Source organism: Carettochelys insculpta, chromosome 2 (assembly GCF_033958435.1).
Source record: "Carettochelys insculpta isolate YL-2023 chromosome 2, ASM3395843v1, whole genome shotgun sequence".
Classification (NCBI taxonomy): Eukaryota; Metazoa; Chordata; order Testudines; family Carettochelyidae; genus Carettochelys; species Carettochelys insculpta.
Genome location: NC_134138.1, coordinates 245,927,141 through 245,953,753, shown reverse-complemented (window position 1 = coordinate 245,953,753; position 26,613 = coordinate 245,927,141). Strand labels below are relative to the sequence as shown.

The 26,613-nt window shown below is 40.3% G+C and overlaps 1 protein-coding gene across 2 annotated transcripts in view; it reads left to right on the top strand.

Moving 5' to 3' along the window:
- The window catches only part of ARHGAP21 (Rho GTPase activating protein 21), a 201,294-nt gene that overhangs the window by 72,487 nt on the left and 102,194 nt on the right, over positions 1 to 26,613 (top strand). For both annotated transcript variants that reach the window (XM_074984887.1, XM_074984886.1), the window contains exons 2-3: positions 10,009 to 10,194; positions 19,737 to 19,761. In XM_074984887.1, coding sequence (XP_074840988.1) covers positions 10,009 to 10,194; positions 19,737 to 19,761 — 211 coding nt within the window. The remainder of the gene's footprint in view (positions 1 to 10,008; positions 10,195 to 19,736; positions 19,762 to 26,613) is intronic.

Genomic DNA, 26,613 nt, shown 5'->3' with positions numbered 1-26,613 from the left:
GAGCAATTGAGGGCTGCTGTGAGAATACAGGTTCAAATCAAAGTGTTTCTGTGAGACTTCCAAATACAGGTATTGTTGTGTTATGTCATTTTCCTATAGTTTAGGTCATGCCTATACTTACAAGCTTACAGCTGCACAAGCTGTACTACTTGTGTGACTGTGTCATGCTGACAGAGCTGTGTTGGCTGGAGATAATCTCCCTCTTATACAGTGCTATGAACATGAGAGCTTACACTGGCAAAATTTGTTGCTCAGGGTGGTTAATTTCATGATCACAGGATTTTAAAAATGGAAAATTTTGTAATTTCAGATATTTAAAACTGCAGTTTCACAATGCTGTAATTGTGGGGGTTGCAAGATTTTTTTTGTTGGGGGTTTGCGGCACTGCTATCCTTTATATCTGCTTTTACATCTAGCTTTGATGTTGCAGCAGCACAGAAATGAGGATGTTATGTTGTAGTATTGCCACTCTCTTATTTCTGCACTGCTGCTGGGAGGGACCTTAGTTAGCAGCTGCTACTCTCTAGGTGCCCACTTCTGAAAGCAGCAGTACAAAACTGGGCACCCAGAACATTACAACCACCCCTGTCCAGGAACTCTGAAGGCTGCGCCCTGCCAGCAGTGGTGCAGCAGTAAGTATGACAATACCATACGCGTGTCTCCTTTACTCCTCTATTGCTGCTTTCAGAACTAAGGGTGGCAATACCATGACCCTCCTCAAATAACCTTGTGATCCTCCTGCAACTCCCTTTTGGTCAGAATTCCTAATTTGAGAAATGCCATTTTTCCAAGCCTATTTCTAATTTTTACCTTAATGCAAATGAGCACTAAGTAATTGATTAGAAGAGCGGTGTTTAGGAAAACACCTAACATAGTAATTTACTTAGGATATGTCCTTATTGCAGAGTTAATCAAGATGATTATTTGGATGTTGCCTCTAATTTAGATTCTGTCCACACCCAAAACCTCTCACTTGAGTTTGGTGGTGATTTCAACACATTATAGCTAGCTTGCCTGGGAATAACTAAAACCGAAGCATCATTTTTACCTGTGCTGGTAACTCACCCATTTGGCAGTGGGGACACATGCTAAACAACTTGAATGTTGCTAGTCCTTCAGTGCTTGCTTAGAGGTCCCTCATATGCCCAGAGAGAGAGACGTTTTCCCACAGTTTATTCAGAAAGAATCAGTGTGGTTCAACTTGCTGCGTGATGTTATGTACCCACTCCCAAGAAATCCTATCAGCACACATGGGCAGGTGAAACACCAATGAGGAGACAGTAACACAAGCATAGCTTTGCTGCTCACCCAAGTGGTTGCCCATCACTCGGATGAGCTGCATTGAAGACATCATCAGTAGCCTTAACTATGATTCTTCTTTCCTGCTTCCAAACCATATCTTCTCCGAGGAAGACTCATGGTTCAAAAGGAGATACTGCATTAGTTAGCTTCCTGGTTAAGCTCTCAGATGACTTCTTCATGTAGCTAATTTCCAGGCAATTCAAAGCAGTTTCCTTGTAAGCCTAAAGCAGTGTATGGTTTTAACATTTATTTGCTGTGCTTCTACTTTATTTTTGTGAGATTTCTGACTAGAGGTACATGTTCAATTTCTGGCAAAATCTGTGGCACATTTGAATTTTTGCCCACTTCTGAGGCCGTGGTTTCATCTTTCCTATATTTGAATTGGAAAAACTGGATCTAGTCACGTGTGCAGGATGGAAACTAGAAGGGTGTAGATAAGTATAGCGATCAGTAGGTTTTCGGTACAGTGTGGTACTGATCAGGCCATGCTTGATTAGTAGTGTAGTGTCCAGGAAATGTATCTCTTGCATGTTGTAATTGAGGCATAAGTTGATGGTGGGGTGTAGATTGTTAAAGTCTCTGTGGAATTCTTCTAGAGCCTCTGTACCATGGGTCCAAATCATAAAGATGTCATCAATGTATCTTAAGTAGAGGAGTGGTAATAGGGGACGAGAGCTGAGGAATCGTTGTTCCAGGTCAGCCATAAATATATTAGCATATTGTGGGGCCATGCGGGTGCCCATAGCAATTCCACTAATCTGGAGGTATAAATTGTCCCCAAAACGGAAATGATTGTGTGTGAGAACAAAGTAACAGAGGTCCACAGCCAATCTGGTGTCCATTTCCTGGACACTACAGTACTAATCAAGGATGGCCTGATCAGTACCACACTGTACCGAAAACCTACTGATCGCTATACTTATCTACACCCTTCTAGTTTCCATCCTGCACACGTGACTAGATCCATTGTTTACAGTCAAGCTCTTAGGTATAATCGCATTTGCTCTGATCCAACTGACAGAGACCAAAAACTACAAGAACTTTACCAAATATTCATAAACCTGAATTACCCACCAGGAGAAGTAAAAAAACAAATCGACAGGGCCAGACGCACACCCAGAGACCAGCTACTCCAAGATCAGCCCAAAAAAGCCAAGAACAGAACACCACCGGTCATCACTTACAGCCCCCAGCTCAGACCACTGCAAAGAATTATTAAAGACCTACAACCTATTCTTAATCAGGATGCTACACTCCAGAAGGCCCTGGGTGACATGCCTGTTCTCTCCTACAGACAACCTCCCAACCTCATGAGGATCCTTACTAACAGCCACAGTCTATACCCCAGGAACACCAGTCCTGGAACCTTTCCCTGCAACAAAGCCCGATGCCAGCTTTGTCCACATATCTTCTCTAGAAACACCATCACTGGACCTAACCAGGTTACTCACAGAATCATGGGCACTTTCTCATGCTCCTCTACTGACATCATATATGCCATCATGTGTCAACAATGCCCAGATGCTTTGTATATTGGACAGACTTCTAACTCCCTTAGACAAAGAGTCAACGGTCACAAAACAGACATTAAAACACTCCAGATCCACAAACCAGTTAGTCAACATTTTAATGGAATGGGCCATTCTGTCAATGACCTCAAGGTATGTGTGTTACTGAAAAGAAATTATCGCTCCTTTGTAGAAAGGGAAGCGGACGAATTGACATTTATATTCAAATTCGGAACATTAACACATGGTTTAAATCGGGATGTGAACTTTCTGAGTCACTATAGGGGCTCATCTGCATACTTAACTCAATCTAATTCTTGATCTTCCCCCCACCCCTCCACTCTCTGATTTGCTCACCTTGATTATCTTTTTCTGATTTGTCCTCCTTGCTTACTGTTTTTGGTTCTCTGTGTCTTAACTATTGAGTCTGTTCTGGTCTGGCTATGGTCTGAAGAAGTGGGTCTGTCCCACAAAAGCTCACCTAATAAACTATTTTGCTAGTTTTTAAAGTGCTACTTGACTGCTTTTTGTTTTGATAGTGTATAGACTAGCACGGCTTACTCTCTGTTTCTTCTCATGAAAGTAAGCAAATGCTCAAAAAGATCTAGAGTAACACTGTCTTAACCCTGGCACCTTAGACAGAACCCCCTTCTGCTAGGCATGATAAAGATCATCCATGTCCCAAAATGCATTTAATCTAAGTGAAGGTTGTACCTCCCTCATCTAGTACCCTCGGGACCTAACCCTGTCCTGAATGAGGGAATTTACCACATGAAAGGAGCTCCCTTGCCTCCCTAGCTTGCTGCCTCTTCTTTCCACCAGCTCTGCATGCCACTGGCCCTCCTGCCTCTGTCCTGCCCCCACTTCCAGCCCTGGTGTTCCAGTCACCTGGTAAGCCTGGCCTCTGGTCCCTGCTGGGCTGACACTGGCCTAGGCTGCTGGCCCTGACCCCAGATGCTGCTAGCGGTATTGGGCTCACAAGATGTTTAACGTATTAAGTTCAAGGGTCTGTGTCTCAGTCTGTGGATATTTTCACAGTTTAGTAAAGTATTTATTATTAAATGCATATTCAAGGTGAAGTATTTACTGTAAACTTCAGCATCATGTATTATGGTAAATATGCAGACAAGGAAATGGTGGTTTGATATTTAAAAAAAAAATCTTTCTCTCAGGACATCTAGAAATGTGTCTAACTCTTTTTTAGGTAATGGGTACTTGGAGTGTTCAGCTCTTGTCTGATTTGATGGTCCAGTTTCTGACTGCTCTGATAATTAATAGAGATTCAGGGATTAGCTTCAGTTTAAAATGAAACAGATGAAGGTGTATGTTACAAAATAGCATTATAGTTTTGTCAGAACTAGCTTTTAATGAGGATAACTTATTATATAACTGCATTTTTCATGCTGATAGATGCAAATGTAACCTCTTCAGAATGAAGTCACCTTTAGGAAATGACACACATGTATATTCTTATTCATGACTATCGTATTTTTACTTGTGAACTGAATAAAATATGTAGGAATTCTGCTTTCAGCAAGTCATTCTTGTCTATAGAAATTAGTGTAAGCTCTTTCCAGTGCATATTTTTTCTTGTACCTTGTATAGGTTCATTTTATATTGGAAAACTTCCGCCTTTTTCTTCAAATGAGGTTTTTTTCTGAAGAGCGAGTCTTTGTGGATGGGGTGTGATTTTTGGGGAGCAGTGGCAAGGGTTTTTTTATGTGGAGGATTCATGGAGCTAGTAAGGTGACATGGAGGTTTTAACTTGCTAATTCAGATCCTTTTCTGGTCACATCAGTAGCTGAAAATTGTTGCTATATAATGTAACAGCAACGAAGGGTCCTGTGGCACCTTATAGATGAACAGAAAAGTTTTGAGCATGAGCTTTCGTGAGCACAGACTCACTTCATCAGATGCTGGTCTTGGAAATCCGCAGGGCCAGGTATAAATAAGCCAGAGCAAGGGTGGGGATAACAAGGTTAGCTCAGTCACCAAGGGTGAGGCTTACTACCAGCAGTTGATCTGGAGGTGTGAACACCAAGGGAGGGGAAGCTGCTTCTGTATTTAGCCAGCCATTCGCAGTCTTTGTTTAAGCTCTGACTGCGAATGGCTGGCTAAATACAGAAGCAGCTTCCCCTCCCTTGGCGTTCACACCTCCAGATCAACTGCTGGTAGTAAGCCTCACCCTTGGTGACTGAGCTAACCTTGTTATCCCCACCCTTGCTCTGGCTTATTTATACCTGGCCCTGCGGATTTCCAAGACCAGCATCTGATGAAGTGAGTCTGTGCTCACGAAAGCTCATGCTCAAAGCTTTTATGTTCGTCTATAAGGTGCCACAGGACCCTTTGTTGCTGTTACAGATCCAGACTAACACGGCTACCCCTCCGATACTTGCTATCTAATGGTTGTTCTTTGGGTGAAATACATTGCATTTTGTGACATGAGTGCTGCTGTCATAACATATGTTTAGACCCATTGTTTGCAGTCTCATAGAGCTAAAGATTGAAGATGGAGACTTAATTTATCTTTCCCCGCCCGTACAATCTATCCATTCAGAAAGGGATGGTGTGGGTATCTGAAGAACTTTGTACTGACTGCTGTGTATGTTCTGTGAATAGATGTCTGTTCAGCATCTTTCATAGACTTTAATATCAGAAGGGAACATCCTGATCATCTCGTCTAGTCTGACCTTCGGCACATTGCAGGTCACAGAACCCTACCCACTCCTAAAATAGCCCCCGAACTTCTGGGTCAGTTATTGAAGTCCTCAAATTGTGGTTTAAAGTCTTTAAGTCACACAGAATTCACCATTTAGACTATTTTAAATTTGCAAGTGTCCCATGTCTGGTGCTACAGAGCAAGATGAAACCCACCTAAGGTCTTTGCGAGTCCTGATCTGGGAGAAAATTTCTTTGTGATAGCCCAGATATGGCAATCAGATCCTGAACATGTGGACAAGACCCAGCAGACAGATACATGGAGGATAATTCCTAGCAGCAACCAAGAGCCCTCCCCCATCTAATGTCTCATCTGCAGCAGTTGGGGATTTTTGCTGTTGACAGTCGCCAGTGGGCCATGTGCAATCTCATCAGTGCTAAATGGTGATATAAATTTGTAAATTGTTGTACAATTGTGGCATTTTAACTCAGGGTAGGTGAGGATGTAAGAGGGGCAAGGCAGATGAAATATTTTTTTATTGGGCCAACTTCTATTGGTGAATGAGACAAGCTTTTGACAATACAGAGTTAAATAATTCTATATGGATTGAAAGCATGTGTCTCACCAATAGAAGATGGTCCAGTGTAAGATATCTCACCCTCCTTGTCTCTTAACTTCAGGGATGTTCCAATAGCGGGTCACTCAAATTGCTATGTTACATAGTACTTCAGGGCTTACAGGTTTTTGTATTGATTAGATTTCAGTTTCAGAAGAACTGAAGTTCAATGATCACAAATAATTCATCCTGAAATTTCTATTACATAGCAGTGGTCTAGTTAATCAACATAAATTAAAAGTGTGGGACACTATTTTAAATTTCAAAAAATTGGAATATGCGTGACATATCTAAGGCCGTGTTTTAGACTGCAAAAAATAGATTTTTTTTTTTTTTTTGCTCAGAACTTTTCACATGCACTGTATTCTGTACACTATTGACTTTTTGCTCTGTACTAATACACAGGATTTAAATAACTGAATCTATGCACTTTGGCTTGAAAATATTAGTAATGAGTTCTGAGGCTAGTGGTTCAAGTACTGTTTGCTCAGTTAATTGGATAAGACCAGCGTTGTTCTTAATGGACTGGTTCTCTGTTTTCTTATGAGCACGTAAGAGACTTTTTTTTAGAGGACATCGCCATACATACAAGGCAACCTGAGGGTTATAATTTAAAGCATTTATCAACATTATTTACAAAGGTCAATTTATTTAACTGAGGAAAAAATCACATGTACAAAAACAGCATTGGAAAAGTGGTATTATGAGGCTCTTAAGGAGCCAACTTGATAGCTATACTAGAAGTTCAAAACAAAAAAACAGTCAAGTAGCATTTTAAAGACTAACAAAATAATTTATTAGGTGAGCTTTAAAGTGCTACTTGACTGGTTTTTTGTTTTGAAAGTATGTAGACTGGCACGGCTCCCTCTCTGTTACTAGAAGCTCAAACAATGAGTACAGAACAGTAGTGGAGATCTAGCCCACTTTTAGTATAATAGGTAACGTTTTAATCAACTTAAAGAAGTTGTGTGGTTCATGCAAATTTAAAAAAAAAAATGATTCCCAGGCCAAACACCTAATGCAGACACACAACATTGGATCCTTTTTGGAGAGCCTTAGAGGGTTTCTCACACTGTTTTTAAAGCTATTTTGATTTTGGCTTTGGGATAAATAAGCATGGGGTGGGACTGGCTTTGGTCACAAGTGGATGACATTATGAGTAAAATTTCTATCTGCAGATGCAGCTGGATGAAGGGATAAGATGATATGCAATTCAGTATAACTGCATAACTTGAGTCATAGTTACATGAAATGTACACAAATATTTGAGGTTATTCTAAATCCATGTTTTTGTTTATGCTCTGGAGGGCGGGGTATAACTTACGGAAGATTGGATTTTGACCATTCTACTTATATAATTTTGGGCAACATTCATGTACTGAAACATCAGGGTGTATGCACGTGTGTGTGGGGGCGTGAAGCACTCTCTAGCAATGTACTCCAGAACAAAGGGGTTGTCACGATTTCCTTGAATAAGAAAGGATTAAGCCCCTATATCAAGTAGTCTAAGAAATGAAACGTCTTACTCATCTCCATTGTCACACTGCACTAAATGTTGTTGTGTAAAATAGAAAATAGATTTGCTCTTGTCTATGCTTTGTGTAGTTCCTTCTCAGGGACAGAGCATTTAACTTGTGAACCAGTGTAGATGGACTGTGTTTTTAGTTCTGCCACATGAAAGGCGATAGTGGTAGGCAAGTAAAGAGATTAAAAAGTAATAACTGATCTGGTTCAGTGTCAGCTAGTCTTAGATTACCAGTTCTGAACATAGTATGAAGTAAACAACAGAATTACACAACACAATTATCAGAAGCAACCAGTGCATAGATTACAGAGGGGCAATGCCCAAGTGCCCCGCCTCACTCTTCCCCTGCCCCTGCTCTGCCCCTCTGTGGAAGCAGTGCATCACTACCAGTGTGTGTGGGGGCAAGTACCCCCTCCCTCCCATGGAGCAGCATGGCTTAGGTGTAGTGCTCTTGAACTGTGCTGCTGCAGGGGAGGAGCGGGAGTACCCCCATACTCGTTGGAATCAGCACAGTACTCACAGTGAGAGGGGGAAGGGGCTTCATGGGGGCATATGTGCCTCCCTGTGCACCCGCACACATCTCAGATGACAAAGATGCACATAATTTGCGTGTGGAGAATCAATATGGCTTTAAAAATGGAAATCCTGCTTCCCCAATCTTTTAGGAATCTTTGAGAGGGCTAATAAGCATGTGGCTAAGGGTCATCCTGAGGATGCAGTGCAGTTGGACAATCATAAAGACTTTGACAAGGTCCCTTATCAAAGGTTTTTGAAGAAAGCATGCCGTCATGGGATAAGAGGGAAGGTCTGCTGCTCATAGATCAATGACTGGTTAAAAAGATAAACACAAATGTAGGAATAAAAGGTGAGCTTTAAAAGTGGAGCAGGTAAATAGAAGGGTCTCCCAAGAATCTGTACTGGGACCACTGCTGTGCAACGTATTTATAAATGATCTGAAAAAAAGGCATTATCAGTAAGGTAGCAAAGTTTTAGACAATAGAAAATTACATAGTTAAGTTCAAATATTTACTGTGTAAAATGATAAAGGAATCTCACAAAATGGGGTGATGGGGCAGCAAAATAGCAGATGAAATGCACTGTTGGAAAACAGAGTGCCGTATACCAATATGATATGGTGAGGTCTAAATTAGCTGTTACTATTCAAGAAAGAGATCTTGGAGTTGTTTTAGATGTGTTTTTTGAAAGCACCTGCCCAATATATAGTGAAAGTGTATAAAACTAACAATAGCAGAAACCATTAGGAAAGGGATAGTTAATAAGACAGAAAATGTGCCACTACTGAATAAATCTACAGTACATCTATACTTTGAATACTGCCTGCAGTTCTGGTAACCACATCTCAGAAAAGATACCTTAGAATTGAAAAAGGTACAGAGAAGGGCACCAAAAATCATTAGGGGTATGGAATAACTTCCATACAAGGCAAGATAAAAGTTATTTCACTTTTCAGCTTAGAAAAGTGACGTGTGGGGAGCGAGATATGATAGACATCTATAAAATCATCAATGGTTTGGGGAAAGTGAATAGAGAAGTATTATCTCCTCCTTTTTTAATAACTCAAGAACCAGAGGTCACCCAATGAAATTAGTTTAAAAAATACAGGGAAATACTACTTTACAGAATCCGCAACTAACCTGTGGAACTCATTGCCAGGAGACAATGTGAAGCCCAAAAGAATAGCTTGATTTGAAAAAAGAATTAGATAAGTTCCAGGAGGGTAGATCCATCAGTGGCTGTTAGCCAAGATGGTCAGGAGGACAGCTGTGCGCTCTGGGTTTCCTTAAGCCTCTGATTGCTGCTAGAAGTTCATCCTGGATGATGGGATGGATCACTCAATAAATTTCCCTGTTCAGTTCATTCCCTCTGATATCTGGCACCAGCCATCTTTCAGACATTGGGATATCATTGGTCTGATCCAGTTAGGCCCTTTTTATGTGAATTACAAGTCAGGACAGAATGGTTTGTATATAGTATATGTATTGTTTGTGTTGTGTAAATACCTGAAATGGAATCCCAGTAGAGACCAAGAAAGCAATTTGTACTTGAGTAAATTGAATCAGACAAGATTTGCAATCTGTACAGATCTCCCTAGATCAGTACAATGTATTAAACACTATTGCTCATTTTTGTTTTTGTTTTGTTTTGTATATTGACTTTCTGAGGTAAATACAATTTCACTGATATTTTAGAAGTATCCTGAACAAATCTGAGAGTATTTAGGAAAATTTGCCGCTTGCTAATAAGATGATCCTACGTGTGTATATTGTCTTGTAATTTTTTTTCTTGAAGGTGGGTTATCTCAAAACAATAGTGAATTCTATGTTTTTTTTGTTTTTGTTTTGTTTTTTTAACCTAGTGTTTTTAAAATCTGTTGTAGGTGTCAAAGCATAAAGATGGAAAAGAACAGAGTGAAGTTGTATCGCCGTCGGAGGAAGAAGAAGAAACGTTCTCTTGGCCTGGTCCAAAAACAGTTGTGTTAAGGAGAACGTCTCAGGGTTTTGGTTTTACCTTAAGACACTTCATTGTTTACCCTCCAGAATCTGCTGTTCACTTTTCTTTTAAAGTAAGTGAAATGAATAATGAGGGATTTTTTTTTCATAACACTCCCAATGCTTCAGATATAGCACATTATTATGTTTTGTTGTGTTTACTCATTAGGTATATGTGGCAATAGAAAAATGACTGATGTCAAAATAAGTCTCCTTTTAAGATAATGAAAGCTATTGTATTTCTGTGAGTGGAAATGAAGGTGAAATATCTTCATGTGTACTAATAAATGTCAAGCTCAGTTTCTCTTTCCGTTAGTACAAACTCCTTGATCTGCTTCATTCTCACAAAGTGCATCCTTCCTTAGATAAGTTTTTGCACTACTCTTCTAGTTCAGATCACAGACGAAAGTCTTCCTCTTGTTTTCAGTTCTTTCCCTTACAAAATACTACATAATTGTGGGCCTGAGACTTTATTATTGAATTAACTAGATAGAATGGAAAATAATTAAGTGAAAAGGATAATTTAAAGATACTCTTATTTAAAAAAAGGCTTCTGTTTTAGAAACATTTTGATTACTACAAATAAGTGCAGCAAAACATTTCTGCTCACTAGCAATTTCTGCTACTGGCTGGCCTCATCAAATCTGTGGCTGGGTCTACACTTGCCCCCAACTTCGAAGGGGGCATGTTAATCAGGGCGACAGAAGATTACTAATAAAGTGCTGTGGTGAATATGCAGCACTTTATTAGGCTAATTCTCACCTGTGGCAATTTAGAAGCATCAAACTTCGAAGCACCAGCATGCGTGTAGCTGCAGGCACTTTGAAGTGCTTTTACTCCTCACAATTTTGGGGAGTAAAGGCACTGTGAAGTCGTGTGGGCACTTCAAAGTACCAGCAGCTACACACATGCCAGCACTTTGAAGTTGCCACAGGGGAGAATTAGCCTAATGAAGTGTATTTACCACAGCACTTCATTAGTAATCTTCTGTCACCCTGATTAACATGCCCCCTTTGAAGCTGGGGGCAAGTGTATACAAGCCCTATGTCAGTGGAAGGGCTCAGGCACACAAAGACAGCTGTCACAGAGTGAAGAAGTGAGCAAGTTAGCAGAAATCAGTTGATGATAACCTATTTCTCTATTCTGATCAGCAAGGTGTTACCCAAGAGGCTTCTCTGGATGGATTCCAGGTTAAAGCAGAGGTCAAAGTTAGTGAGGGAGTTTTGCTGAGTTGAAGAAGGCCTATGAGCCTTGTAGCTTCCTCCTGATGCAGACTATTTCTTGTAGTTGCCAGAAAGAAGCCTCAGCAGGTCACTTCTCTTAATTTGTCCAGCCACTCCAGTCTTCTGGGTTTATAAACCTCATGTTCCTGCAAGGGTGTTAGCAGGACCCAGTGTCTTTATTATCTTTCTGTCTCTGAAATGATGGAAATGATTTCTCTATTCTATTACGAGTCTTACCTTGAACAGGAAATTATGGAATTAGGGGCCATTTACACATTTACAGCTGCCTGCTCATCATCATCATTTATAGTGGCTATTCAGTTGTTCACTGTAATTGTGAGACAAAGTTCACAAATTAGTCTTCAGTCACCTCTTAACGCTGGCTTTTAGCAGTTACTGAAATGGCTCATGAATCAGAGTAAGAGCCAATATCATGGTTTCCTCTGTCATTTTGGTTTTTGGTGAAGTGTCAGAAGGAAGAGGAATTAAGTCTTTAATCTCTCATACATCTGTCTTTTTTCTGGAGACCCACGACTTCTCCATGACATCCTGGTCTCCCTAGACCACTGGAGAGAGAGAATGGAGTGAGGAACAGTCTGGATCTGTAATAGCTTCCACAAATCACAGATTACAAATGCAACAAAGGGTCCTGTGGCACCTTATAGACTAACAGAAAAGTTTTGAGCATGAGCTTTTGTGAGCACAGACTCACTTCTTCAGATGCTGGTCTTGGAAATCTTCAGGGCCAGGTATAAATAAGCCAGAGCAAGGGTGGGGATAACAAGGTTAGCTCAGTCACCAAGGGTGAGGCTTACTACCAGCAGTTGATCTGGAGGTGTGAACACCAAGGGAGGGGAAGCTGCTTCTGTATTTAGCCAGCCATTCGCAGTCTTTGTTTAAACCAGAGCTGAGGGCGTCGAATTTGCAGATGAATTGTAGGTCAGAAATTTCTCTTTGGAGTCTGGTCCTGAAATTTCTTTGCTGGAGGATAACTACTTTTAAGTCTGCTACTGTGTGGCCTGGGAGACTGAAGTGCTCTCCTACGGGTTTTTGTATATAATATATACAAATTGTGGAGAAACAGCATCGTTTGCCTCACAACCTCAGTCGTGCGGAACGCAATGCCATCCACAGCCTCAGAAACAACCCTGACATTATAATCAAAGAGGCAGATAAAGGAGGAGCTACTGTCATCATGAACAGGTCTGACTACCAGGAGGAGGCTTCCAGACAACACTCCAGTACCAAATTTTACAGGCTACTTTCCTCAGATCCCACCAAGGAATATACTAAGAAACTACACCATCTGCTCAGGACACTCCCTACACAAGCACAAGAACAGATTTATACCAACACACCTCTAGAGCCCCGTCCGGGGCTATTCTGCCTACTACCCAAGATCCACAAACCTGGAAATCCTGGACGCCCCGTCATCTCTGGCATTGTCACTCTCACTGAAGGACTGTCTGGTTATGTGGACTCTGTCCTCAGACTCTATGCCACCAGCACTCCCAGCTATCTCCGAGACACCACTGACCTCCCGAGAAAACTGCAAGACATTGATGACCTACCAGAAAACACTATCCTAGCCACCATGGATGTAGAGGCTCTCTATACCAACATCCCACACAAAGATGGAATAAATGCTGTCCGGAACAGTATCCCTGATGATGCTACAGCACATCTGATGGCTGAGCTCTGTAACTTTATCCTCACACACAACTATTTCAGATTTGGCGACGATATATACCTTCAAATCAGCGGCACAGCTATGGGTACCCGCATGGCCCCTCAATATGCCAATATTTTCATGGCTGACCTGGAACAGCGCTTCCTTAGCTCTCGTCCACTAACACCCCGTCTCTACTTATGCTACATTGATGACATCTTCATCATCTGGACCCATGGGAAGGAGACTCCGGAGGGATTCCACCGGGACTTCAACAACTTTCACCCCAACATCAACCTCAGCCTCGAACAGTCCACACAGGAGATCCACTTCCTGGACACCACGGTGCTAATACACGATGGCCACATCAATACCACCCTGTACCGTAAACCCACTGACCGCTACGCCTACCTTCATGCCTCCAGCTTCCATCCCAGACATACCACACGATCCATTGTCTACAGCCAAGCACTAAGATATAACCGCATTTGCTCCAACCCCTCTGACAGAGACAAACACCTACAGGATTTCTACCAAGCGTTCTTGAAACTGCAATACCCACCTGAGGAAGTGAAAAAACAGATCAACAGAGCCAGATGTGTGCCACGAAGCCTCTTACTACAGGATAAGCGCAAGAGAGAAACCAACAGAACACCACTAGCCATCACCTAAAACCTCTACAGCACATCATCAGGGATTTACAACCCATCCTGGACAATGATCCCCCACTTTCACAGGCCTTGGGAGGCAGACCAGTCCTTACCCACAGACAACCTGCCAACCTGAAGCAAATCCTAACCAGCAACTATACACTGCACCACAGTCACTCTAACTCAGGGACCCATCCATGCAACAAACCTCGTTGCCAGCTCTGCCCACATATCTACACCAGCAGCACCATTACAGGACCTAACCAGATCAGCCACACCATCGTGGGTTCATTCAGCTGCACATCTACCAATGGAATTTATGCCATCATGTGCCAGTAATGCCCTTCTGCTATATACATCGGACAAACTGGACAGTCTCTATGTAAAAGAATAAATGCACACAAATCAGATATCAGAAATGGCAATATACAAAAACCCATAGCAGAGCACTTCAATCTCCCAGGCCACACAGTAGCAGACTTAAAAGTAGCTATCCTACAGCAAAGAAATTTCAGGACCAGACTCCAAAGAGAAATTTCTGACCTACAATTCATCTGCAAATTCGACGTCCTAAGGTCTGGCTTAAACAACGACTGCAAATGGCTGGCTAAATACAGAAGCAGCTTCCCCTCCCTTGGCGTTCACACCTCCAGATCAACTGCTGGTAGTAAGCCTCACCCTTGGTGACTGAGCTAACCTTGTTATCCCCACCCTTGCTCTGGCTTATTTATCCCTGGCCCTGCAGATTTCCAAGACCAGCATCTGATGAAGTGAGTCTGTGCTCACGAAAGCTCATGCTCAAAACTTTTCTGTTAGTCTATAAGGTGCCACAGGACCCTTCATTGCTGTTACAGATCCAGACTAACACGGCTACCCCTCCGATAGATTACAATGATGGCAACAGTGTTGTTTTTCAAAAAACTTGTTGGTTTAAGTGTAGTAGCTGTAGGAATCTGGACAGGATGTTCAAAGTGAAATTGGCAAGGTACCTTGAAAACACTGTCACATGTGCAAGAGTTGAGTGATGTAAAAGCAGATAATTGTCTTATGCTTGCCAATGTAACAAGCTGGTTTTACTTGAATATTTTCCAGGATGTCTGTAGCTAGCCAAGAAAAACTGAAAGACAGGGAGGTATTGACATTTTCTAGCAGTAATATATCTGGGGAGTTAGGCACTTCCTAAATAGTGTGCATACTAATGTATGCTGTGTGTTTATCATCGTCAGATAAGCTCATTCAGTTTAGACCTGCTCTGCTGTGATCCAGCAGTGACAGGGTAGACATTTCCTTCAATTTCTTCAGGGTTCAGATGTTTGAAATCTTGACGGAATTGGGGAAACTTGGCACAGGATATTGGTTAGGTTTGCCACAAAGTGCACAGAGCCTTGATTATATTAAAGCAGTATTTCTCAGCCTTTTGCTGGTGAGCCTTCCTTTGGACTTAAGAAAAAAAATTGATATCTCTCCCCACCCCACAACTAAGACTTGAAAAGGTAGAAGGCTGAAGCTGACTGAGGCACCCCATTCTCTCATGAGACTGAGTGACTCCCTTTTTCCCCCATCAGACCTGTCTCACAGTCCCCCTGGGTGTCATGGCCTCGAAGGTGATAATCAGTGCCACACAAGTAAAGTGTTACCTAGTTACACTATTAAATAGCCGCGCTGCTTAGTGGTAACTTTGACAAAGTCTCTTTTTGTCCTAGGACACAGCCAATAAAGGGAGTAAGGTGTGACAGAACCAAACGTGACCTTCCGTTATTTATTTGTTTTTCCTACTAAACTTCTCCAAAAGCAAGCAGAACCTTGCATTTGTAATTTACCCTTAAGTGTTTTCTAAAAGCCCAATCAGAAGTGGAAGTGTTGGTAATGTGCTAGACAATATTGACCTCCCATGGTCCAACAGATTCTCTCATTCAGCACTGGTCAGCTCCTGAGGGTGTCAGACAAGAGGTGTTCAACCCGTACGATTCACCGTGCTCTCTTTTTATTTCATTTTATTGAAATATAATGTAGTGCTTGAAAAGGTAATGAATCATTTGTATTCATGAAGAACTGGCATTTTGCATACATACCTTTATGATTGTACCAGGGGCCCTAATCAGAATCTGGGTCCCATTGTGTTAAGTACTGTAGAAATGCATATACAGATAGTCCCTTTCCAAAAGCTTTTTTTCTTCTAAGATGGCAAGTGACAACATAAAGCAAATGGGAGAGGGATAAATCCAACACACACTGTTCTATACTTCTGTCTCCACGATATAGTGTTATATACATTGGGCACCAACTGTCCTCATCTGCTTCCCACCCCAACCTTTATTTCTGGATTTCTTATAGTAACAGAGGAAGCCATGCTAGTCTATACACTATCAAAACAAAAAGCAGTCCAGTAGCACTTTAAAGACTAGCAAAATAGTTTATTAGGTGAGCTTTCGTGGGACAGACCCACTTCTTCAGACCATAGCCAGACCAGAACAGACTCAATATTTAAGGCACAGAGAATCAAAAACAGTGAGCAAGGAGGACAAATCAGAAAAAGATAATCGAGGTGAGCAAATCAGAGAATGGAGGGGTGTGGGGGAAGATCAAGAATTAGATTGAGCCAAGTATGCAGACAAGCCCCTATAGTGAGTCAGAAAGTTCCCATCACGATTTAAACCATGTGTTAATGTGCCAAATTTGAATATAAAAGCTAGCTCAGATGTTTCTCTTTCCAAAACGGTGCGATAATTCCTTTTCAGTAACACACATACCTTTAGGTCATTGACAGAAAGTCCCATTCCACTTGGCTCAGTCTAATTCTTGACCTTCCCCCCCCCACCCCTCCACTCTCTGATTTGCTCACCTTGATTATCTTTTTCTGATTTGTCCTCCTTGCTTACTGTTTTTGGTTCTCTGTGCCTTAAATATTGAGTCTGTTCTGGTCTGGCTGTGGTCTGAAGAAGTGGGTCTGTCCCACGAGAGCACACCTAATAAACCATTTTGCTAGTCTTGAAAGTGCTACTTGACTGCTTTTTGTTTTGGATTTCTTATATGCATCATGACAGTGGCTGATCTTGAGGAAGGATATTTAAGTATATGGATCAGTTCACAAGGGCATTAGACATGTAAGGGGCAGTGTGAGAAGAGATGCAAGAACCTAATAAAGGGCAGGCAAGACAGGTGTCATTGGAGGAGTAAAGGTAACAAGGGGCAACGTAATGAAGCAGAGGAGAGTATAATGAGCATTATCTACATAACAACAGAAGCCTGTTTAGAAGTATATTTCTTCATGTTTGTATTGTAACAAGTGGTGTAATACAACTAAAACAGTACAAGCGAAAAGTTTTGCAGCATGTATTTGAGGGGAATATAAAAATGCTTTTAAAATTCAGAAGCACTTGCATTATCAAGCACTGCATGTACATTTATTGAGGACTGAGCCCACTCCTTACAAAATCTATTTAGCATTAATGTTTTGCAGTTTTTTCATGACTGAGCTGTGTAAGCCAAGTGATAGTTTTCTATTTTCTAATTCTTTCCATATTGATGCCAAATCTATAACTGGTAATCTGTCAGTATTGTATTAATTATATTAAACTGGTCACTCTCATAGTTTGGACCCATACTTTTATAGCTGTGGAAGTGTGTGTGTGTGTGTGTGTGTGTGTGTGTGTGTGTAATTGCATGCGCGTGCGTGCACACACACAGAATAAACTCATTTCCAGCAGCCCCGGAACCAGGAGGTTGCCGGATATTCAAATATTCTGGATAATGGAGAGGTGTACCTAGCAATGCATAACACTAAAGAAAAACAAGGTTAGATATTAAGAAACAAAAATGTACACAGAATATCATATTTACTAACAGTAGTATTGTACACTGTAAGCATAGACTGTAATTGCGATATTTATTTGTATTTACTTTCACTATACTGTCCTTATGGAAAACATTACTACAATTTACTTAGGGGTAAAATGCTGGTTATTTGAGAGTTCTGGATAATATGAAATTTTAATAATATTGGTATGAAAGAGTTTACTGTAATATTCAATTAATTGAATAGAGATTAGGGAAATACAGAAGGTTGGCATTCTGTCATTCTATGCTGCAGCCCCTGTGGGTGATTATAGCCCACAACATGTTGAACTGTTACAGGAAGTGAGTGTTGCAATAATGACTTTTGACACTGGTTGTTCTCTTGGATAGTGTTTTTACTGAAATACCTATCAGTTGGTATTGTACAAAAATGCACAGGTATATAATTGGCCTTTCACAAAACTCACCTATTGGATTCAATTGTTATATCTGCTTTTTTAGAGGAAGAGTAGACGTGATACTTACTAGCTCAGTCCTTTTTAAAGAAGATTTTTTTGTGTTGAGGTTTTAAAGCTTCAGCAAACTCATTGGTGACTTCTGTGCTGTGGTGACAATGCATTGTGATGCAGATTACTAAATTGCTGTGTAACAATGAGGCATAGCTAGATGGATCTCTCCCTCTATATTGTGCCACATATTATAAACTTCCAGGCCAAAAAAAACAAAAACAAAACAAAACAAAACAAAATCATTCACCTGGAGTAAATGTTGGTATGGAAATCTGTAATTACAGGAAAACAAAACTAATAGGAGAAAAATGTAGTTTTAATGGAAACAGTCTGGAAATTTGGAACTAAAGCTCCACTTTAAAAAAAAAAAAATGGCACAGGTAAGATTCCTAAATAAATAACTTTTAGCTTTAATTTCATTAGTTTGCCTCATTCTGAATGAGGCCAGGCCAACCAGGCAAAGTAAACTCCTAAACCTAGATGCTTTTTTTAGAAGAAATGAGATAAAGTTAGTAAATGTCTGCAGGGGTTGGTACATATTTTCTTTTTTGTTTTTAATTTTCTTTGGCAGGGTGGGAAGAAACAGTTTGTATTTCTTAAGTGTCTTTTTGTCTTACAGTTTCAAGAAAAATTCTATTTGATATAAGGCTGTGTCAGTTTCTAAATTGGTAGAATTTTTGTGAAGTCATGGAGCAGAGGAAATCGGCCTTGATATGCAATAGTTGGTTGACCTTAACTGTGAAGTTGCTGCTGAATCACCCTATTCACTTTATAATGTGGTTTGGTACAGAAAAGTGACTATGTAAAAAGACACCTGTTTGTTCACCTTGTCTCCTACTTGAGTATTTTTAAGTTATAGCTGCATACTTAACTGATGCAACCCAATTTTTAGTTATTAATATTGGAAAGTAAATGCAACTAAGAGAGAGCAAGCATCATCACATTCATCCCGTAAGCACTATTCCAGGTATATAAACTTATTAACCATAGCATTACAGACAGTGAAAGCTTGCTGTTTAGATTTCAGGAGGTATATGTAGGATTTTCAGTTAGAAAATATTTTAGAATTCTAAAGTGAAACAGTTGAGTCATCGGTAGACAAAAATGTGGAATTTCTCAATTCAATTTTGTATTAAACACACAATTGCAGTACAGCCTTGCATTTTACTAGTGATTTCTTGAACCAAAATCTGCCATGTGATTGATGCTATGTGACATATCAAGGACCCTAAGATGGAATTTCTGTTGAAATAAACACCCTGCAAGGTTTTCAGTAATTAGTACAGGTTGAACCTCTCTAATCAGGCATTCTGAGGACCTGACCAGTGCTGAATGAGGAGGTCAGTATTGCCTTGCAGTATTACCAACACTTCCACTGCTTTCTGGGCTCTTAGAAGATATTTAAGGGTAAATTAGAGCTAAATAATGTGGAACCCTGAGCGCCAGGACTGGTGGCTGTAAACAAACTTTATGGGACCACAGGAAACTTGGCCACATTCATGATAAATGGTCTTCTGGCTAACTAAAATCATGCTGGATTATGGCTGTTGCCAGAAGAGAGTGCCAGATTAGAGAACTTCAACCTGCACTTAATTTTAAAAAAGTGCTAAAAATCCAGCCTCTCCCATGTACGTCAGACCACTTATTTAGGTTCCCAAGTGTGGGTTTGAGACTGATGAGTCACCCGTTTTGTAAACCTTAGACTTACGTGTTTTCTTCTATTTGGTAAACTTATATTTTAACTGTATTTTGTTTTTTTTTGTTTGGCAGGATGAAGAAAATGGAAATAGAGGAGGTATGCATTTTCATTTTTGTTTTGTTTTTTTGTTTTAATATTTTTTATTTGTCATTTACCAAAAATGTAATTTACTGTGTATTGCAATAGCTATTTGAGATCTGACTTAAAAATTCAGTGTGTGACAGTACAAGTGTTGTATCGGTTTTTCATGTGGCATTGTAGCAGCAGTCCACTAAGCACAAGAGGTGGTAGAATCACCCCAACTGCTTTTTTTTAATTATAATATAAAGCAGTATATTATCAAAACAGTCCAGTAGCACTTTAAAGACTAACAAACTAATTTATAAGGTGATGACCTTGCGTGGGACAGGTCGGTCTATAGATGTGGGTCTGTCCCACAAAAGCTCATCACCTTATAAATTAGTTTTAGTCTTCAAACTGCTACTGGACTGCTGTCTTGTTTTGATAGAATATAGACTAACAGAGCTATCTCTCTTGCAGTGTATTATGTAAGTGTCGTGGCTGTGCTATGCAGTGTACTGTGTAAACTTCATTCAATAATGTAGCTCACATGAGTTCTTCATGGGAATCAACTGGCTAATTTTTTTAAAGCTAAGGCCCTTGATCCTTCATTATGATCCATACAGGTGCAGTCCTGTTGACTTCACTAGTACTCCATGGAGGTACAGTAGTCCACCTGTGGAAATCAAAATGCAGGTGTGGGTCCTGAGTCTGTATACAAGCCATTTTCTCTGTATATTTTGGGCAAATAATAATCACGTGGTGGCTTCTTGTGCAGTTTGTTCTGGTGAAAGCAAGTCAGTGCATGTTGAGGTCAGAGTAAGAGCCTAACGTATCATATTGGCTGGGACTGAAATATGCTTATAACTTACCCACAAATTGTAGTATATAACTTTTAGAAAGATACCTGCTCTGTGAAGTGAACTACATGCCCCTCTGAATTTTAACATAATTAGTTTGTCTTCTCATCCACACCAGTACTCTGCCATTCTCATTTTTCATTCCCTCTGACATAGAATCTGTTGTACACAGTTAAGGGAGATTCAAGGAAATAAATGTGTATATATAAAAGTTTATATGCCACACTTAAATCTTCAGAGCAAAAAACCTGTTTTGCTGTCGGTGTCCATCTTTTTCCAGACGTCTCTATGTAATTTTTTGCCCCCTTTTATCTCATTGAAAATATTAACTTAGTTTAGAAACCAGAGCAACATTTCATTCCTGCTAAATTTAATTTCCCCTTTGGCACTTACTGTTATCTATTCCCTGCCCCCTTCTTTCTCTTATTTTCTTTTTCCTTCCTTACAATAAGTGGTTTTGATCTGTGTGAGGAATTTGGCATCCAAATGAAAGGGGACTAATTGTGCTTTCCTTGTTCTCCTGTAAGTCCCACTGACTACAGAGTGATTTTAGGAAAAGCAAAAGATTTAAGATTGGGCCCAAAGCAAACATCTGAAGATAACATGAAGTGTTTGGAACTGTACTGAATTTTAATGTATAAGTGCAGCTCTTTGAAGACTGGTACATTCTTATCCAGGTCTCTCTGGAGAGCAGCCCATTTAGTTTAAAGAGGGAACGCTGTCTAAAGTTTGTATTTTGTGTGGCTGTGATGCCTCTGGAGCAGACTAGGGAAGGAACTGTGGATCTCCTTTTTGTCTACTGCTTAGGCAGATTGTTTCCTTCATCCTTTCTCCACCCTGTGCCAGCTCAGTTGCCTTGATGAGCATATTGTGAGGTGGAGCCAAGCCTGTGCTCAGATTGTGCCAACCAGTGTCAGAAAGGAAGTAACAGCTATTTTGAAGGTGTGTTCTCTGTGCTAGGATCCACTGGATACACAAACTGTAAAGGAGAAGGGAGTACCACCCCGTTGCTCTCTTGGCACAGGCGCACAGAACAAGGAACACCCTGGCCTTTGGTGCTGAAAGGAGTCCAGCTTATGCGTGGAATAAGGACAGAACATGTAGTAACGAAAGAACCACTACTCTAAAACAAATGTTTTTGTTATTGACAGTGTTACATAGTTCCCCCACGTGGTCATAGGGATAATCAGATCAGCTAGTAGATTAGATCAATATTTACTTGCCTCAAATTTTGTTCATTTGAATAGCATCCTGAGACATATTTCTCAGTGGCCAGTACCTGATGCTTCAAAGGGAAGGGAACAGTCCCAACATGTATTCAGCCCATTGTGTAATGAGTAGAAGGTGGGGGCAAGATTTCATTTCTGAAACTTTGGTTAACAGATTACGCTAAAGTCATTAAATTATTAAAACTTACTAGGTGCCTTGCTATACACATCAAAGCCATGAATGCTGACCTGAGAAGAAGACATGCAATAATTATTATTATAAGTAGTATAAGTATAATAATTATACTGGTATAATTAGTTGTAATAATAGTTATTAGCTATAATAGTAGTAAGATGGTGTTTGTGGAGAAATAAAGGGGTACTATCAGTAAGCCCAACATGGTTGCTCACAAGGTCTAGTGAAGGTTTGTGTGTGTAAGGAATAAACACATCTACAGGTATTTATTTGTGGATGAGTTGGGCCCCTAAGAAGGGACTTGAATCAGGAGAGGCGAGTGACTTTATAGGGTGTTTCTATGTAGCCAGGGACAGCATGGAAGAAAGAAGGAAAATGGCTGTGTGTGACAACTGGATAGATTGTATATTAGCATTGGCACTGTGATGGGGTAAAGAGTAGTGAAATAAGGCAAAGTTGGAAGGACTGTGGAAAGTAATTCACATGATCAGATCAAATGGCAAAATTGTATATTATTAGCTGTCCTTTTTGCATGGATTGTAGGGTGGTGCTGTGGGAGTCATTAGGTGAAGAACAGTAATGAAAAAGGAAAATAATGAAAGAATGGATAAGAAGTTTGAAGTGAAAAAGGATTGGTTATAAAGAATTTGTGAAGGAAGCAATGGTAAGATTTGGGCTGTCTAGATGTGTAAGGTACAGGAGGACTTGATAAAGACCTGTAAGTTAAGTGCGTAGGTTTTATTAAGAGTGGGGGAGACCAGTGCTTTTGAGAGATGACAGAGTGGGAGGGGATGGGGAAGAGAGAATGTATCATGAAGGAAACCTGTGTACTTACCAAACTTTCTCAAGAAGCATTCAGCAGTGCAGAGAAGTACTGGGGATGAACCAAAACGAAAGTGAAAAATTGAAGAGGAGGAATTTGACTACAGATTTAGTGCAGAAGTGTGGAAGGGATGTGAAAATAGTAGGTCATGAATGGTGGACCCGGGTCAGAGTGTGAAGCATTGAATATGATTAAGGTTAAGGTGTGTAATAGTCAGGAAAGTTTAACGACCACTGCCATATGGGGATAACTCAAACTTATCATTTTATGGAAGAGTTATGGAGAGAATATGTAATACAAAGGAGCCATCTAGTGGCAACTTCATTACATGGGTTTTAGCTCAAGGAAGGGTGTTTTACATTAAGGCAGTGTCACTTTTGATCTTACAGTAACAGGCTTGCCAATTTTCCTTTGTCACATTTATATTGCTTGGTAAGGTAAATCAACAGTTACTGAGCAAATGAATTGTTTTTTGTTTGCAGATTGAGTATATTCTGGTTTAGAAATTAGGAGAGCAATTTAAGGAACTCATTTTTTGGCTGAGGGAGACAGGAAAAATTAAAATACTTAAGCAGATGCATAAATTTTTGATTTTGTGCTGGAGGTTAAGTATGTACTGTAATCTATCAATCATTTTGAGAAGAATCTCTGAAACCGAATCAATTTTAATGTTCTGTGCTTGAAGGTAAATCTTTTCTTCTGCTTTCTTAATTTCAAGGGTTAATTGTAAACTTTGAAGCTCTCGGGTAGCTTTTTCATTTGACATTTAACATGATGAAAGAGTAAACTGAGGTGTAATAGATTTTCATTTACGATTATCATTATTTATTATAATTTCATTCTGTGTTTAAAACTGTCAGGTTGGAATAGTTTTTTGAATAGAGGTACTCCAGTAATTCACTTTTTCTTCTTTGTTAGGTCCCATTATCTTTATAAGTAAATAAACTAACTTTAAATTTGGATGTGCTAGCTGTGTTTAGCACTTAGGGATTTAACCATGATAGATTGGGAGTTGCTGAGAACCTTCAGTGAGGTAGTGAACAGTCTCAATTCCCGCTGACTTCACTAGGGATTGAGGGTTTGCAGCACCTTTCTAAAATAGATAAAGTATTTGGAACCTCACCATAATAGAAGTTTAGCACTGGAAGAGACTTTGATAAATCAAGTTCAGCTCCCTGCTCTGCGGCAAGACCAAGTAAATATCCTGGGAAGTTTTTGTCAAACCTCTTCTTAAAACTCGCTAATGATAGGGCTTCCCCAACCTCTTATTAATTCACCTTTCCCTGATAGTTAAAGCCTGTTACCTTTCCCTCATACAAATATATAAATCTACCTGGCTGCAGATTAAGCCCATTCCTTCTTTTCCTAGAATGAGTGGATATGATCACTGTCGTCTTCATAGGACCCCTTAACATATTTGAAGACTGTTTTTTGTCCCTCCGCACATATACCTATTTTTTAATTTATTCTCCCAAGTCCAATTTTCTAAGTTGTTTGTAGTAGATGTCCTTTGGACACTGTCAAGTTTGTCCACATCTTTCTTCAAGTATGGCACTAAGAAATGAATGTAATTCTGGAACGAAGAGCTCAGGAGTGCTTAATAGAGCTGGACAATTTTTTTCCTATGTCCTCTTAACATTTCTGTTAATACTCAGTTGTAAAAAAACGTACATTGTTCAATTGGGATCCCCTGTCACCTCCCAGACCTTTTCAATTAAGTATTTTGTGCTCATCTTTTGATTTCATCTTGTTGATTTCAAACCAATTCTCAAATCTGTCAAGGTTATTTTGAATTCTAATCCTGTCATGTAAAGTGCTAGCAACTCCTCCCATTTTGCTGTCCTCTGCAGATTATCCCATCATTAATGAAAATGCTGAATTGTACCAAATCCAAGACTTCCCACTACATATATTATCCCGCTCTGATATGGAGTATAGTTGAGAACAGTCTCTTTCAATTAATTGTCCTCCCATCTGTTAGGGATTAACTAGGGAAATGTGGTCTAGTTTATTCTTATGAGGTCATATGGAATTGCATCAAAAGGCTTACTAAAATGAAGGCACAGCACATCTTCTGCTTCCCCCTGTCCACTAGGCTGGTAATCCTATCAAAGAAGAAAATTTGGTTAGAGATCTAAGTGCTTGCCATTGTTTAGTTAACAAGATATTTTGTTGAGGATAGAGAGTTTGCGACAGAATGGCAGCTACTATGTCAGAGATAAGGACGTGGTTTTCATGAAATTCTTTGGTTTGGGATAGCTTTGGTCTTCCAGAAAATTACCATTCCTTTCTTAAGCTTGTAATCCATCACAACACAAATGTCCTTGAAAGGCCAAATCTGTTCTACATGTTAGTCCCCTATTTAAAATGGAAGGAACATTATTGTGAACCTATTCATTTCAAAACACCTCCGTGCCACACTAAAGAACAGAAGTAGCTGACATAAATCAAACATTTTGACAGGCTGCTGTGCATAAGAATTTATTGATTTTTTTAAGACCAGGGCCAGTTGGATGTTCTTTCTCTGAGCCTTTCATCCTCCCCAGTGGTACGGAGGCTGTCAGACTGGGGATGGGACTATCCTTCTGTGTCCCATAAAGTCTCATCTGTGTACTTCTCTGCCTTCCTTACCTTCTCCCATTCAGGCACTTTGTTCTCCAGCACTCACATGTGGTTACTCTGAGGGTTAGAGCTCCTTGCACCACATGTATACATTCAGTATCTGAGACTGGATGTCTGTATGCTTTACTCTTCTAGCTCTTTCCTATTTCAGGTAAAAGCTTCAGATCAGAGTCAAAATCCTGTACTCTGGCTTGGGTCTACAGCTCTTCAGAGCTCCTTTGAATCCTCTTGAGGTGTACCAGATAGTTCCAAAAGCCAGCTGAAGACAAATGGTTGATAACCTTCTATTGCTTAAATAGACTTTCCTATTTCTCAGGGGTGGGGATGTTTTGTTTGGCATCCCCCCTTTCCATGGAAAAACACCAGGTTCAAAGTGGATTTCAGTACTAGGTGATGTGGTCACACATTTTTCCAGACCAACTGTGTTCTGAGCTTACAGGACAAACCAAGCTGTTTTCAGGTTGTTGAGTTGATCACTAAGCCATTAGGCTTCTGGTGCACCAGCAATGGTTCTCATTAGTGCATTTAAAACTATAGACAGGTTCACATTTCATATTTCCAGCTTCACATACAAGAATGGTACATGCACAAAAATAGGATATAAACATACAGCAGATTGTAAGTATAAAATTTGTTACATGACCTGTTCTGTGTAAAACATCCCCAAGTTATGCATATTCATATTCTTAAGCTAATTCTCATAAAGTATGGGCCAGGGGTCACAGCGGACTTTTAAAATCCCTGTTCTTCCTGTGTAGCCTCATCCATTGGTTAAGGGTGCTAATGGCTTGGGGGTCAAAGCCTTGTTAGGAAGCTTGCAGTCATGCCGAGCAGGCTGCTAGGGTCAGCACACAGTCCCCCAAACCAACAGACTCTAGGGCTGTTAAGGGTGCTGCAGAACCTTTATATACAGGATTTACAGTTTGGTTCAAAGTACCCTAATTAGAGTAATTGTTCCAGCACGCTTGAGAGACTCCATTTACTTCTGTCAAGCAGCAAGCACACCACAAACCTGCACAGTAAAGACAACACACTCACCCCAAGGATCATGTAGTCACTCCTCCTTTACCTGGAGAACTCGTTTGCAAAACTCACCTGTTGGTTTGCTCCTATTTGCTAGCTCCTCTGCTCCCTTAGAAGCTTTTTAAATCCCTGTGCACTTCCTGGGTAGTCTTGACC